Raw genomic sequence first — 16,215 nt, 5'->3', positions numbered from 1 at the left:
TGCACCCTGATCCTGTGCTCCCAGGTTATTGTTCTTGTCCCCATTCCATGACTTCCAGCTGGGACTGCCACTTGGGTGGTATACTTTATCCAAATTCCAGATTCTTCCCCAAAGTATGATGAATGAGACAAGAAATAGAGTTAAAACAATAATCTGGGTTTTTGTGACCATGGCAGCCCCAAGAGTGGTAGTATCCAAAGTGGGGCCACACAAGACAATCTTCTGAGGCAAAGAAAGAAAATGACAGACATTGTCAAGTATTTTCCTCATCCTTTATAATAGCTTATTTTAAATACACTTTATGATACAAACAGGAGGCAGGGAAATACTGGGTAGGAGAGGGCGGTCCCTGGCGAGGGCCACACCCTCAAGCCTGGAATCAGGGGACCCAAAGTGAGAACATGCATTTCTGTTTTCCTGCCTGAATATTGCCTTTTCCAAAACCACCCTGGCCCGCCCCATCCCCCATCCTGTACCCATAAAAACCCCAGGCCCTACCCGCAGAGCAACAGAGAAGGAGAGAAGAAACAGCCGGATGTTGGAGACAATCAGCTTGATTTCTGACAGACAGCTTGACAGCGGGACTTTGGAGAAGAATTCCCTTTCTAGCTTCCCATCCCACTGAGAGCCACTTCCAGCACTCAATAAAGTCCTCCACATTCACCATCCTTCAATTTGTTTGCACAACCTGATTCTTCCCGGACACCGGGACAAGAATTCGGGTGCCAAGAGGGTGGATGCAAAAGGCTGTCACCCTGACCCTGCACTGATCTAACAGTTAAGTCATCCGTGGACAGCAAATCAAAGAGCACACTGTAACATATGTCCTATGGGGCGCCAGGGGTCACAGGTACCCCACCCAGATGCTGCTGGGGGGCTGCACAGAGTTCTACTTCTGCCAGTGCCCAAAAGCACTCATCTCAGCCCCTGCACCCATTCACCTGTGTGCTACCCCTCCCATGAGGGGCTGAGGGCTGTGGGCTGAGTCCTGTGAAGGTGTCAAGGGAACTATCCCATTTCATTTAGAATGTATCAATAGATCCGTATGTCAATATGCATGTAATTCCTAAGTGAGCATTTCAATACATATGTGTGTTGGGGGTGGTCTAAATACATGTTTGCTCATAGAGCGTGCGGTCAGAAAACTGGAGGCTGTTGGCCTGGAACATCACTGCTCTGCCCTATTAGATCTGGCTCCTTCATCCGTCAGTGGATTCTGTGGCCATAAAAGCATTCAGCTTGGTGTCATGTCTTCCCACCCATCTGTCTACAACTGCTACATGCCCAAGACAGAGAACACAAGAAGCCACTGAGCTTCCTGAACAACCCACTGACACACTGGAAAGTGCCATGGCCAGTGGATTCTTGCAAACCATAAAACTTTAGCTGTGTTCCTCATGCTTAGGGAAAATTATTTTTCAATCACAAAAAAATTTCTAACAAAACAAAATTACGTGCATGCTGGTTTAGTAAGAAAAATGGTTTCAACATAAAAAGGAAAGAAAGCCCTTCGGCAAAATAAAAAGACATTGTGCATTTATCAAAAATTACTACTAATAACTCAAAAGACAGGCAAATCAGTACATTCCAATCTCTTTGAAGATAAGAAAACCAACTGTTTGCAACAGTTAAGGATATGAAAGGCAGGGTCAATGTGAGCACTCAAATGATTTTGAATAAGATGTGACTCTTAATGGTCAAATCCAGCCTATGACCTGAAGATGGCTTTTCCCTCCCTCTCTCTATTTGCCTGAAAACCATCAGAACACCTGTATGTTTTTAATAGAAGATAATTCATGGGAAGTCTCTCATTAATCCACACAACAGATGTGTATATCCTGGCTTCCTATTATTATAACAAAGGAATATTAGTTAACCATTCTATTCAGATACTCCCCATTGTGTGGGCAATGTTTACTTTACATATGAAAGAACTATGGCTCAGGGCTCCATGACTCATCCAGGAGCTGGAAAGATGACAGGGAGGCCAACTTAACACACAAACTGACTGCATGCATGCGCCCAGTCAGAGTTCTTGGAGGAGACACTGACATACCTGCATCTGGTGTAGCTGGGACAATGCAGGGGAGAGCACAGACGAAGGAGGAGCTTGGACTCCCTGGGGTGAGGCTTGTCCCACCACAGTCAAGAACGTGCAATCACTCTCACCACCACTCTCACCACCAAAGCAAACACTTCATAAACGGACCTCCAGTTCCCGATAGGCATGTAAGGAGCTTGAAAGTCATTACTCTGTCCCAACAGTAAAAAGCTGAATAAATGAAAAATCAGCACTTCTTAGAGATCTGTCTTGGATCTGTTGCAGAAATGTCACAAGCCACAGCCCCGCAAAATGGGACAGGTGAATACAGGGAATCACAACTCACTGGAGCGGAAGCCTGTAAGTAGAAACCCCTGAAGATCCACTACGGGGGTAGGACAACCTAAACTGGAGTGGAAAATTCCTGGAGGCTCACTGTGGACAAGCCTAAGAGACTAAAAACTCCAGGGGGACCCAGTCATGGGGGTGGAGGAGGGGTGGGCGGCTATATTTGTGTGAGTTTTACCTCCTGGAGCTCTACCAGATCCTCACAGTGAACATTGGAGAAATATCCCCTCATGCTTACAACAGGGAGAGGGGAAAATAACCATTTTGAAACGCCAGGGCGCTGTGTTCTTATTAATAAGGCCTGCCCTCGGGAGAAACTATCTAAACAGGCACTAAACTGCTGGCATTCATCAGAGCCTGTCCAATCTGAGGGACAGGAAATAATCAGCCCCTGCTAGACTTTAGTATCACCTAAGGATGTGGAGAAGGGAAAGCTGAAAAGCAAATGTGAGGTTCACAGCCCAGGCACAAAGGCTCCCGAAAAGAATGAGACCAAATCATAGGACTATAGTAAGCTTCCCCTCCCACTACAGCTTAACATGGCACAACTAAAGGCCTATTTACCAGGGTCCCGTGCACCCAGTCCATCACATCCAGTTTTCAACATAAAATTACAGGGCACACTAAGAGGTTACACACACACACACACACACACACACACACACACACACACACACAGAGTTTAAAGAGACAGAGCAAGTATCAGAACCAGACTCAGATATAGAACAATGTTGGAATGATCAGATCAGGAATTTAAAACAACTATGATTAATATGCTAGGGACTCTAATGGAAAAAGGAGATAACACACAAGAACAGACACATAAGGTAAGCAGAGAAACGGAAATTATGAGAAAGAATCAAAAGGAAATGCTAGAGATAAAAAACAATGTAGAGAAAGGAATGTCTTTAACGGGCTCATTAGCAGATAGGACATGCTGATGAAAAAAATCTCTCAACTTGAAGACATGACATTAGAAACTTCTAAAACTCAAATGCAAAGACAAAAAAGATGAAAAAAATTGAAATAATATCCAAGAACTGTGGAGCAATTACAGTGGTGTAAAGATGTGTGATGGGAATACCAGAAGGAGAAGAAAGACAGAAAGGAATAGGAGAAATACTGGAAGCAATAATGACTGAAAATGTCCCCAGATTAATGTTGAACACCAAAACGCAAATTAAGGAAACTTAGAGAACACAAAGAATGTATAAAGGCTCCAAAAACTACACTGAGGCATATCATACTCAAATTGCAGAAAATCAAAGATAAAGAAAAAAATATTGAAAGAAACACCTTACCTATCAATAGAGGAGCAAAGAGAAGGATTACAACTAATGTCTTCTCAGAAACCATGCAGGAAAGAAGAGAGGAGAGGGAAATATTTAAAGGGCTCAGAGAAAAAAAAAAAATCACCACCTAGAATTCTGTACCATTTTAAGATTGATCTTCAAAAATGAAGGCGGGATAGAAACTTCCTCAAACACAAGTTGAGGGAATTTGTTGTCAGTAGACCTGCCTTGCAAAAATGTTAAAAGCAGCTCTTTAAACACAGGAAAATAACATAGATCAGAAACCTGGATCTACACAAAGAAAGGATGCATCAAAGAAGGAATAAGTGAAGGTAAAATAAAAACTTTTCCTTTTTTTTTTTGATTTGGAGTCTTGCTCTGTCACCCAGGCTGCAAAGCAGTGGTACAATCTCGGCTCACTGCAGCCTCCACCTCCCAGGTTCCAGTGATTCTCCTGCCTAAGCCTCCCAGGTAGCTGGAATTACAGGCATGCACCACCACGCTTGGCTAATTTTTGCATTTTTTGTAGAGACGGGGTTTCACCATGTTGGCCAGGCTGGTCTCGAACTCCTGACCTCAGGTGATCCGCCTGCCTTGGCCTCCCAAAGTGCTGAGGTTACAGGCATGAGCCACTGCTCCTCGCCTATTTTTCTTATTCTTAATTGAACATATAATGGGTTGTTTGAAATAATAATAGCAACAATATATTCTATCATGTATTCTTTTATATATTATATACCTATGCTTATGTGTAAGTAAATGAATTACAGCAATGATATAAGGGATGGGAGGGAGGAATCAAGAATACTTTGCTATTATAAGATACTTGCACTACCTGTGAAACAGTATAGTGTTATCTGAAAGAAGACAAACTAATTTTTTTTAAAGACATATAATAGATACGCTGAGAGGGGAGAGAAAATGGGATTATACAGAAAGCTTAATTTAAATGACAAAAGGCAGAAAAAGTGTGAAAGGCAAAAGTACAAACATAGAATAAGGGCAACAAATAAAAAACAATAACAAATATAGTAAATACGAATTTAAATACATCAACAATCACTTTATACATCAATGGTCTAAATACACCAAAGAAAATACCAAGATTGTCAGTGAGAAACAAAAAATAAGTCCCAATTATATGCTGTCTACAACAAATCCACTGCAAATAAAATAACACACATAGATCAAAAGTAAAATGTTAAAGAATGGCCTTTACCAAGAAAGGTTAGATCTATCATGCTAACACTAATCAAAAGAAAGTAAGAATAGCTATATTAATTTCTGACAACGTACACTTTAGATCATGGGCATTTTTAAGGGATCAAGAGAGCATTACACAATTATTTTTTAAAAGTTTATTTTCCAAAAAGATACAACAATCCTTAATGTGTATGTGCCTAAAAAGAGCATAAAAATACATGAGGCAAAAACTGATAGAACTGCAAGGAGAAATAAATGAACTCACTGTTATAGTTTGAGCCCTCAATAGTCCTCTGTCAAAAATGGGCAGATCCTGCAAGAGGAAGCTCAGTAAAGACAGAGTTGAACTCAACAACACCATCAATCAACTAGATATAATTGACATCTATAGACTAATTCAGTCAAAAATAGCAGAACACACATTCTTCTCAAACTCATATGGAACATTCACCAAAAGAGACCACATTCTGGGCCATAAAGCATACCTTAACAAATTGAAAAGAACAGAAATCAGACTGTGTGCTCTCAGAACACAATATAATTAAACTAGATTCAATAACAGAAAGACAGCTAGCTGGGAAATCCCAGAGTATGTGGAGACTAAACAACGCCCTTCTAAATGACACAGGGGTCAAAGAAGAAATTTCAAGAAATTTTTTTTTTTAATTTCCAAGCTAAAAATGAAAACAGAACTTACCAAAATTTGTGAGATAACAGCAAAAGCAGTGCTTGCAAGGATATTTATAGTATTGAATGCATATATTAGAAAATAAGATCTAAAATCAATCATCTAAGATTCTACTTTTAAAAACTAGAAAAAGGAGAAAGTTAAATCCAAAGTTAAGACATAATAGAAAAATTATTACAGAAACCAATACAATTGAAAACAGAAAATCAATAGAAAGAAAAAAATAATAAAACCAAAAGCTGGTTCTGTCAAAATATCAATAAAATCAATGAAGTTTTAAGCAGGCTAAGTGAAAAAGAAAAAAGGCACACTTTACCAATATCAGAAGTGAAGGTGGGGATATCACTATAGAACCCATGGATATGAAAAGGACAATAAGGAATAGTATGAACAACTCTATGCCCATAAATTCAATAAGCTGGATGAACTGGACCATTTCCCTCCAAAGACACACTCTGCCAAAATTCACATGAGAATACACAATTTGAATAGGTCATATCTATTAAAGAAATTGAATCAATAATTAATAACCTTCCCAAAGAGAAAGCACCAGGCCCAGGTGTGTTCACTGATGAATTCTGACCAACATTTAAAGAAAGAAATTATACCAATTCTCTACAATCTCTTCTAGAAGAGAGAAGCAGAAGAAATACTTCCTAACTCATTCTATGAGGCCAGCATTACGCTAATACCAAAAACCAGACAAAGACATTTAAGAAAAGAAAGGTATGGCTGGGTGTGGTGGCTCACGCCTGTAATCCCAGCACTTTGGGAGGACCTGAGGCAGGCAGATCACCTGGGGTCAGGAGTTCAAGACCAGCCTGGCCAACATGGTGAAACCCTGTCTCTAAAAAAAAAAGAAGAAGAAAGAAATGAAGGGTACTGATTAGTAGCTCTCATACAACCATATGCAGGAATGCTCAACAAAATAAAGCAAATCAAATTCAGCAATGTATAAAAAGAATTACACACCATGATCAAGTAGGATTTATGCCAGTTATGCAAGACTGGCTCAACAAATGAAAACCCATTAACATAATCCATCATATCCACTGGCTAAGGAAGAAAAGTCACATGATCATATCAATAGATGCAAAAAAAAGCACTTGAAAAAATCCAACACCCATTCATGTTACAAATTCTCAAACTAGGAATATATGAGAACTTCCTCAACTTGATAAAGAATATCTACAAAAATCCTGCAGCGAACATCGTACTGAATGGTGAAAAACTGGAAACTTTCCCATTAAAATCAGGAACAAGGCAAAGATGACCCCTCATCACTCTTCTTCAACATTGTACTGGAAGTCTTAGCTAATAAAATAAGACCAAAAAAAAAAAAAAGTATAAAGATTGGAAGAAAATAAATAAAACTCTCTTTGTTCATAGATCACATGATTGTCTATGCAGAAAACCTGAAACAATGAACAAAATTTTCCTGGGACTAATAAACAATTACAGCAAGGTTATAAGATGTGAGGTCAATATACAAAAGTCAACTGCTTTCCTATATACCAGCAACAAACGAGTGGAATGTGAAGTGAAAATCACAAGACCATTTACATTAGAAACTCCCAAAATGAAAAACTTAGGTACAGATCTGACAATATATGTATAAATTCTATATGAGGAAAACTACAAAACTCAGATAAAAGGTATCAGAAGAATTAAATGAAAAAATATTTGACATTCATGGGGAGTAAGACAATATTGTCAAAATGTCAGTTAATCTCAACTTGATCTATAGATTCAATGCAATTTGTGCCAAAATCCCAGCAAGTTGTTTTGTGGATCTTAACAAACTGATTATAAAATTTATAAATTTATATGGAACAGCAAAAGATCTGGAATAGCCAAAACTACCTTGAAAGAAAACAAAGGTGACTAACACTACTCGGCTTCAAGACTTTACATGGAGTCATGGTAATCAAGACAGTGTGGTAGTGGCAAAATAACAGACAAATAGATCAATGGAAGCAAATAAAGAGCCCCAATATAGAACCATATGAATATTGCCCACTAATCTCTGACAAAGGAGCAAAGGCAATAAAGCGGAGAGAAGAGAGTCTCTTCAGCAAATGTTTCTGGAAGACCTGCACATTCACATGCAAAAAAAAAAAAAAAAAAAAAAAAAAAGAACTTAGACACAGCTCTTACACCTTTCACAAAATTAACTCAAAATGAATCACAGACCTAAATGTAAAACACCAAAGTAGGCCAGGCGTGGTGGCTCACGCCTGTAATTCCAGCACTTTGAGAGGCCGAGGCGGGCAGATCACCTGAGGTCAGGAGTTTGAGACCAGCCTGGACAACATGGCAAAATCTCATCTCTACTAAAAACACACAAATTAGCTGGGCGTGGTGGTGCATGCCTGTAATCCCAGCTACTGGGAGGCTGAAACAGGAGAATCACTTGAACCTGGGAGGCAGAGGTTGCAATGAGCTGAGATTGCACCACTGCACTCCAGCCTGGGCGACAGAGTGAGATAGTGTCTTGAGACTATGAGAAGATAGGCCACAGACTAGGAGAAACATTGACAAAATCCATATCTGATAAAGGACGATTATCCTAAATATATACTTTTAAAACTCAATAATAAGAAAATGAACCACTGGATTAAAAATGTGCAACAGGCCTGAACACCTCAGAAAAGAAAATATACAGATGGTAAATAAGCATATGAAAAGATGCTCAACATCATATGTCATTAGAGAACTGAAAATAAAAACAAAAGTGAAATACTACTCCACACTTATTAGAGTGGCCTAAGTCCAGAATACTGGCACCACCCAATGCTGGTGAGGATGCAGAGCGACAGGAACCCTCACCCACTGTGGTGGGAATGGAAAATGCAACAGCCACTGTGGAAAACAACTCAGCGGTTTCTTACAAAACTCAGCATACTCTTACCATACGATCCAGCAATCATACCCTTTGATATTCACCCAAATGAGCTGAAAACTTATGTCTACTTGAAAACGGGTACATAGATACTTATAGTAGCTTTAATCATAATTGCCAAAACCTGGAAGGAACCAAGATGTCCTTCACTAGGTGAATAAACAAACTAACACACCCAGACAATGGAATATTATTAATTCATTAAGAAATGAGCTATCCAGCCATGAAAAGACATGGAGGAACCTTAAATGTATATTAAATATTAATATATTATATTAATATATTAAAATACATATATATTACTTAAATATATATTACTCAGTGAAAGAAGTCAATCTGAAAAGCTGACATACCCTATGATTCCAACTGCATGACATTCTAGAAAAGCAAAACTTCAGAGGCAACAAAGGGATCGCTGGTTGCCAGGGGCTGGGGCGGGAAGGAAAGGATGAACAGGTAGACCATGGAGGACTCTTAAGGCAGTGAAATGACTCTGTATGATACTACAATGGTGGGTAAATGCCATTGTGCATTTGTCCAAACCCACAGAATGTGTAACACCGAGAGTGAACCCTAATGTCAACCACAGACTTTGGGTGATGATAATGTGTCAATGCAGGTTCATGGATTGTAACAAACGTACCACTCTGTTGGGGGATACTGACAATGGAGGAGGTTGTATGTGTGTTGGGGATGGGGGTGCAGGAGGTATACAGGAATTCTCCGTACCTTCCCTTCAGTTTTGTTCTGAAGCTAAAACTGCCCTAAAAAATAAAGTCTATTAAAAATATTTCATGAACTAATACATACTAAAATATACTTTCTACTTCATTCTATTTTTATTTTCTCTTTCAACACATTTTGGTCACCTCCCATTAAAGTTTTAACTTGACCACCCACTAATCGGTCCAGTGGAAGTTGGCAAAGCAGTGCTCTAGGGCGGTGCCTCCTGCTGACCTATGGAATCCAGCCTCTCCCCACAGACCATCTGCTCCAAGAGCCACGCTCAGTCCACTCCCAACAACGTGCTCAAAGCCAGATGGCTTCCTGGCCCCTGGCAGTACCTGGAGGGAGGGTCTCCATGCTTTGTGCTTTCTCTTCTCCATTGCTGTGATGAAGGTCTTTCTTTTTAATGGTGTCAATTTCATTCCAGTCCTCCTGGGGGAACAAAGACACTGAATGAGTTGCCTGGTTCTTCAAGCACACCTTCATTCATCAGTTCAATACACAGTGAGTCTTTGGAGAGTAACACTTGGCCCTGGGGATGCACTGATGAGTAGGAGGGAGGGCCCATCTTAAAGACCCCACACCCCAGAAATTGTTAGGGAGTCAAGATGTAAGGGGAGAAAAGTATGGGCATGACCTTTCCCAAGGGTTTGCATTTCTCTCTCCATTTTATATTTGTATTGCATATCTGTGGGAAGGAAATACTCCACAAACTCCCAGGGCTTTGGGGATTTGTGAGGGTGGAGAAGCGAGATAGGGGAAGTGGATTAAATGAAATAATTCTAGAGTGGTTAAATTAAAACCATTAAAATGAAGGTAGCTCTCCAGACATGTTAGGTGGTTTATAGACATCTTAGGACCAGATTCTCCCTAAGGGCTCCTTTGAGCTCTCCTCAGAGAGTGTGAAATGATTTAATTTCATTGACTAACACAAGAGCAGGCGGTAGGGCCACTAAGCTTTTTCTAGGGCTTACTCTAATAGGACTGCCACTGAAACAGAGATACATATTAAGGACTTAATGTGAAACCAGAATAAGGTAAAAGCTCTGGCAGAATTTATTCAACTCATCTGGGCAAACAATTTACTCTAATTTATCAACATTAAATCAGACTAAATAACAACTGCACGACCACAGAGCTAAATATATTTTCCCACCACTTGGAATCTGATTTCTGTGACTAAAATAAGAAAGGTTTCTGTATATAACCCAAATCAGAAATAACTCAAGGCTAGTAATTTTCCCACCAGACTCCTGTGAGCCAAGCATTGTCAATTGGCCATTTTCCTGAGCAGATGCGATTAGGCTGAAGGGCAGCAGTAATCCCTCCCTGCGGGGCGGGGGACCAGATCTCCAAGGGTTCATTCCACCAGCACTCCTCCAGACCAGTGTGGACTGCATGCTGCACACAAGTTCACCACTGGAGACGTTTCGGTTCTTTACTTAAAATGTAAAGTGAGATCTGCAGAAGGGTAAACCTCAGGACTTGGGCCAAATGACACATTTTTTCCAAATGCAACTTGCTCTGCCAATAATCTGCAGTTTTACTCAAGAGGTACAGTAATTAGAGAGAAACTGTGCCTAAGCCTCCCCCATGTCTCGGCCAGCTTTTCCTTCCGCTGCTTCTCTAATGAGGCGATACAGCTGGGTTTATCACATCGGGGCTGCCATGGAAATGGCAGAAGAGGAAGAACTGTAGCCTTGGGGGGATGGTGAGAGAAACCATTCTGCAGCCTGGGGTCTGAGCCCCACCCACCCAGCAGAACCGCCTTCCTGGCCTTTAAGTGCCCCAAGTACTTCTGCAAGTCTTATCCCACGCTGCAACAAATGTATTAAAATGCAGCTGTATCCCCATTTAAAGAATTTTTACTGCAAAAAAGTTTGGAAAAGATGTATTTATGACTTAGCTTTTGAGATTACTTGGCTATAAAGAAATTTTCAATTTACTACTGGCAGTGATTTTGTGGGAACCCTGGCAGATAGGCAACAGCGAGAGAATTTAACCCACCAACTGGCTTTACAAAGTAAGGAGATACGTGTGAATACTAAATCGGCAAAATGAAGTTACTACAGTCACACTGTGCAGACTTTTAATTAAGCATTAGTTTTTATTTTGAGGCTTGATTGTAGCATTGTGGCTGATAATTCCTACCTCTCAAGCCCCCACCCCACAGGCATCTGGCCTCCTACGTACACCAGCTAATGGATCAAACCATTTAAACTTGTAGCTGAATAAAATCAAAAGTGAACATTGCCAGTGGGGCTGGTGACCCTAGCATATTTTCTACACGTAAAAATAAAGTCATTGGCCGGGCGTGGTGGCTCAAGCCTGTAATCCCAGCACTTTGGGAGGCCGAGACGGGCGGATCACGAGGTCAGGAGATCGAGACCATCCTGGCTGACACAGTGAAACCCCGTCTCTACTAAAAAATACAAAAAACTAGCCGGGCGAGGTGGCAGGCGCCTGTAGTCCCAGCTACTCGGGAGGCTGAGGCAGGAGAATGGCATGAACCCGGGAGGCGGAGCTTGCAGTGAGCCGAGATCTGGCCACTGCACTCCAGCCTGGGCGGCAGAGCGAGACTCTGTCTCAAAAAAAAATAAATAAATAAATAAAAATAAAGTCATTATCTGTAGTCATTATCAGACATTTGCAGGTCAACCATCAGTGTTTTCCCAGAAAATAAACTTTTTTGTGTGTGCCCACAAATAAGATTGATTTGCCCATAAGTAATGCTCCTCACCCTCCCTTCTTCCTTCCAATCAGTGACGCCTACTATGAAACTAGTGCAGGGTGAGCATTCCTCAATCTCCCTTCTTCCTTCCAGTCAACGACGCCTACTATAAAACTAGTGCAGGGTGAGTTCATGCCCATATAATTAGGCCATGACAAGGTAGCAAGCAGATGGAACAAGCCGTGCCATTTACGAAAACCTACTATGCGCCAAGCATTGCGCATAGACCCTCTCTCATTCCTGCATTTTATAATTCCTGTCTTACAATGAGGACACATAAGATAGGCTAAGCAATTTGTCCAGGTTACACAGCTGGTAAAAAGCTAAATCTGGCCCTTTATGTAAGTCAGAGTGGGAATGACAGGCTAGGGCTCAATTTAAACTAAATTATAAGAACTTGATTCTCAAAATGTCATAAAAACTCAAGAATACATTTCTAGGAGGTCACTCACAGAGGACTGTTTTGTTCTGGACTTCCAGGTCAAAAACTGCAGATTATCATCTTAACTACCTGCTCCTAGAGTAAAAGCAGGGAAGGGGAGGAGGAGCCCCCAAGGAGGAGGAGGGGGGGGGGGAGGATGGGGAGGGGGAGGAGGGGAGAGGGAGGGGAAAGGGGAGGAGGAGGATGGGGGGGGAGGAGGGGGGGGAGGGGAGGGGGAAGGGGAGAATGAGGCAAAGAAGGAGGGGAAGGAGGAGGAGGGGAAGGAGGGGGAGGGGAGGACAATGAAAAGCAGGAACCACCATGGTGGCTGCTGCCTAACACAGTATTTATGAGGTGCCAAGCCCCACTCTGGACGCTGCACATACGCTCATCTTCCTGCAATGCTATTACTATTCCAATTTTACAGGTGAGGAAGCCAAGGCACTGAAGTTTAGTGTTCACATGAGGCTGGATCCACACCCTGGGGAACTCAGGGCTGGAGTTCATGGTCTCAGTCATTTAGCTGTACTGCCTCCAGATAAGACAGCTTCATTTCTCCCCTAACTAAACAGCCAAAGTTCAGTTAAGACATTGTACTAACCATTCATCTCAGAATATGTCTGGTCACTAGTAATAAATTCCTGCAAAGATGGCTGACTAGGTTCGCTGGCTGACAGAGCACCCAAGCTCAACCCACCACTGGTCTGTAGATGCTTGTCTGCTTGTCTTGTCCCACTCTCTTCTCCCCACCCCTACCGAGGGCCTTGGCCTGGTATTAAGAAAGTCAGTTCCTAGAGAGACAGTGGGGACCAGGCATCTTGGCCTGTGTTGTGTAAAGACATCCACAGACAAGCGTGGTTAATGATGGCCCAGAGACACAGGCCTGCGCAGAGCAGGGCCCCCAGGAAGGCTGTGCGCGGAAGCAGTACTTCAGTGGAGACCAAAGGGAGGCAAGAAGGAACAACGGGGACTAGTGGTGGTGGGTGTACCAGACAGATGGAACAAGGGAAAGATCAAAAACAGGAAGGCACGCAAGTGGCAGGATAGTCTGAGACCTGTATTCTAGAAGCATCACTGTGGCTACAAGGTGAGGGCAGACTAGAGGACACGAGAGAGCCCAGGAGGCCATTTCAGTAATGCAGCATGGGAAGATGGCATGCTGGACCCAGTCCCGGTCCCAGAGGGACACAGCGGAGACAGGTGCAGCTAGGAGGGGCTGGCAGTGCAGCAGGAGGAGTGCGAGGGGGAAGAAGAATCAAAGATGGCCCCATGTTTCTGACTGCAGCACTTCCTACGCAGGTGTGATGTCCACCGAGAAGAAATACAAGAAAGTTGCCGGGTAGGGTAAGAAGAAATGCTAGGAAATAAAGAGGAGTTTGGTTTGGAAAGGATGAAGGTACAAAGAGATACCAAGAGGAGGCATCTGCAAACAGATGGAGGCACAAATCTGGGGTTGTGAAAAGGCTAAGGGTAATTAAAGCTACTGGTGAGCAGGAGAGAGACCACCCAGGGAGGGTGGGGTGTCAGTGCAGGGGAGAGGAGAGCCCAACGCTGCAGGGACAAGCGGGAAAGGAGGAGACCCCACATGGCACGTGGGGAGCAGCGCTGGCCTCAGAGCCAGAGCCTTGGGTTCCAGCCATGCCTCTGCCAATGGCAGTGGGCGTCGAAGTCTAACTTCTCTAAGATTAGAAGGCTGGGCTCAATGCCTCCTGCCCGGCGGGTCCCTGCCTGCCCAGCGGGTCCCTGCCTGCCCAGCGTTCTTGTGTAGGCGATACATTCAGTTAGCACTTGAGGTTCTTTTACATTTGCTACCTGCTTCGCCCATGTTTGATATTCAAAAAGATTACAGGTTCTTTGAGGGTAGGAAAGCCGTCATATTCCTTCTGTATCCTTATGGTACCAAGTGCGCTGGTGGCCTTATGGTAGTTGCTCAATAATAAATGCAGCTGGAAAAAAACACCTCGCCCTACTTACTCAGATTGATTGTCCCGGCTTCGCCTACTCTGCAGTGGAAGCTTTTCGTTACAATCCCCCTCCCATACATTTACATACATTATAAGACTGACTTACACTAGTGTCGGCGCTGCTCAAAAATGGAAATGTACTGAATGCAAATGTATGAAGAAGGCTCTTGCGCCCAGTAGCCACTGGTATCCTGGCTGTGCTACCAACAGATCTGTGTGTTTTCTCCCTTTTAAGGGGAAAATGATGCCGTGACAGACAGGTCCCCTTTTTAGTGACAAGTATAAACTGCTGAGATTAGAGAAGTAATGATGTGGTTTACGCTGGGTCAAAAGTTACAGAGAATTCAAAGCCTGTGATCTTGGAAGCCCGCTTTGATTTCCCAGGATGCAGACCCATCTCTGCTTTGTTTCCACCACCCTCAAAGGAGGGATGTTGACAGTGAATGCAGAATGATTACCCCACAGACAGATGGTGCTTCGGGAAAGTGTGGACAAGGCAGGGCTCGGCAGCTCTGACCAAATACTGCATTCCATCAGGGAAGTTTAACCGGGGGTCTAGGATGCCCTGCCAACCAAATGAGAAACGCGGGGCAGGAGAACACTGCTGCCCTGCCTGGCATCACCCCTTGGTCTAGAGTGTTGGATGCATCCACACACAGCCTCTGGAAAGACCTAGATGCCCTAAAGTATGGCACTGTGGTCTTCTCTCCCTTTGTAAATGGCATCTGGGCCAGTTAATGAGAACTCTCCTATTTACTAACTTACCCCACTGGTAGTGATTATTGTCATCAGACATTTTAATCTGGTTCAAAATTATGTATCCCAAAACTTCAAAATATGTATCTGGCCATGTTGTTCTTACAAATGCACACAACAGAGGCACAAATGGAATTAAACTAGGCCATGGGTGCAATCAGATGGGAATCCACAGCTGAGCGACGTCTACTTACCTGCCATAATCAAAGAGCACAGCAGCTCAAATTCATCCTATTTCTAAGTAGATAAAATAGCAATGACATCTAAATACTATGACAATATTTTCAGGAGTACTAAACCCAATAGGTAAGTTTATTAAATAGTTATGGAAACAATTAAGTGTAAATATAGGTTTAACTGTTAATAGAATATTCCCAGTATAATCTGTCTCTGATCCAAATAAGAAAAAAATAAGAAGTATTCTTGGCTCGGTTGCCAAAGGCAAGGTGGTCAGGGGAGTGGAGGAGGAAAGGTGCCATGGGGGTGAGGAGGTACAGTGGCTGGAAGAGGAGCAGGCCCCTTAGGCACTATTGATCAAATCTGTGTGTGCAGGGCACTGTGCAGTCCAACCACTGGTTTCCCAGAGGAGTGGAAAAAAAGGATCCAGAAGGGCTACATGACTTATCAGCTGCTGCAAAACACATGACCTCAAAACTCAGTAGCTTAAAACAATAAATGTTTATTACCTCACACAGCGTCTGAGGGTCAGGAATCCGAATGGTTCTGGCCCACGATTTCCAATGAGGCTGCAAAGATTTCAGCCAGGGCTGCTGTTGTCTGAAGGTTTGCCTAGGGCTAGGGTCTGCTTCCAAGATGGGTAACTCACACGGCTATTGCCAGGAGGCCCCAGTTTCTCACTGGGGTCCATCCAATAGGGCTGCTTAAGAGTCCTCCCAAGAGGTGGCTGGCTTCCCCAATGAATATGAGGAAGAGGGTACATACAAGAGCAAGGGAAACTCCCTGATGCCTTTTGTGGCCTAGTCTTAGAAATCACTGACTGTCTCACTGTCTCTCTGTCATAGTCTGTTCATTAGAAATAAGTCACCATGTCCAGCTCACGTGACATCGGGTTTGGTGGAGCTGAGACTAGCCTCCAGTTTAGAGAGGAGGATAATAAAAAGTTGGTTAATATTTAGAATATTC

General features: G+C 42.7%; 1 protein-coding gene across 1 annotated transcript in view; it reads right to left on the bottom strand.

Moving 5' to 3' along the window:
* Window positions 1-16,215, bottom strand: part of GALNT2 (polypeptide N-acetylgalactosaminyltransferase 2) — a 1,373,297-nt gene that overhangs the window by 95,655 nt on the left and 1,261,427 nt on the right. The window contains exon 3 of the mRNA XM_050769229.1: window positions 9,539-9,632. Coding sequence (XP_050625186.1) covers window positions 9,539-9,632 — 94 coding nt within the window. The remainder of the gene's footprint in view (window positions 1-9,538; window positions 9,633-16,215) is intronic.

The sequence above is a fragment of the Macaca thibetana genome, chromosome 1 (assembly GCF_024542745.1).
Source record: "Macaca thibetana thibetana isolate TM-01 chromosome 1, ASM2454274v1, whole genome shotgun sequence".
NCBI classification, from domain to species: domain Eukaryota; kingdom Metazoa; phylum Chordata; class Mammalia; order Primates; family Cercopithecidae; genus Macaca; species Macaca thibetana.
The sequence above is the reverse complement of the archived record's forward strand: the minus strand, read 5'-3'. Positions and strand labels throughout refer to the sequence as shown.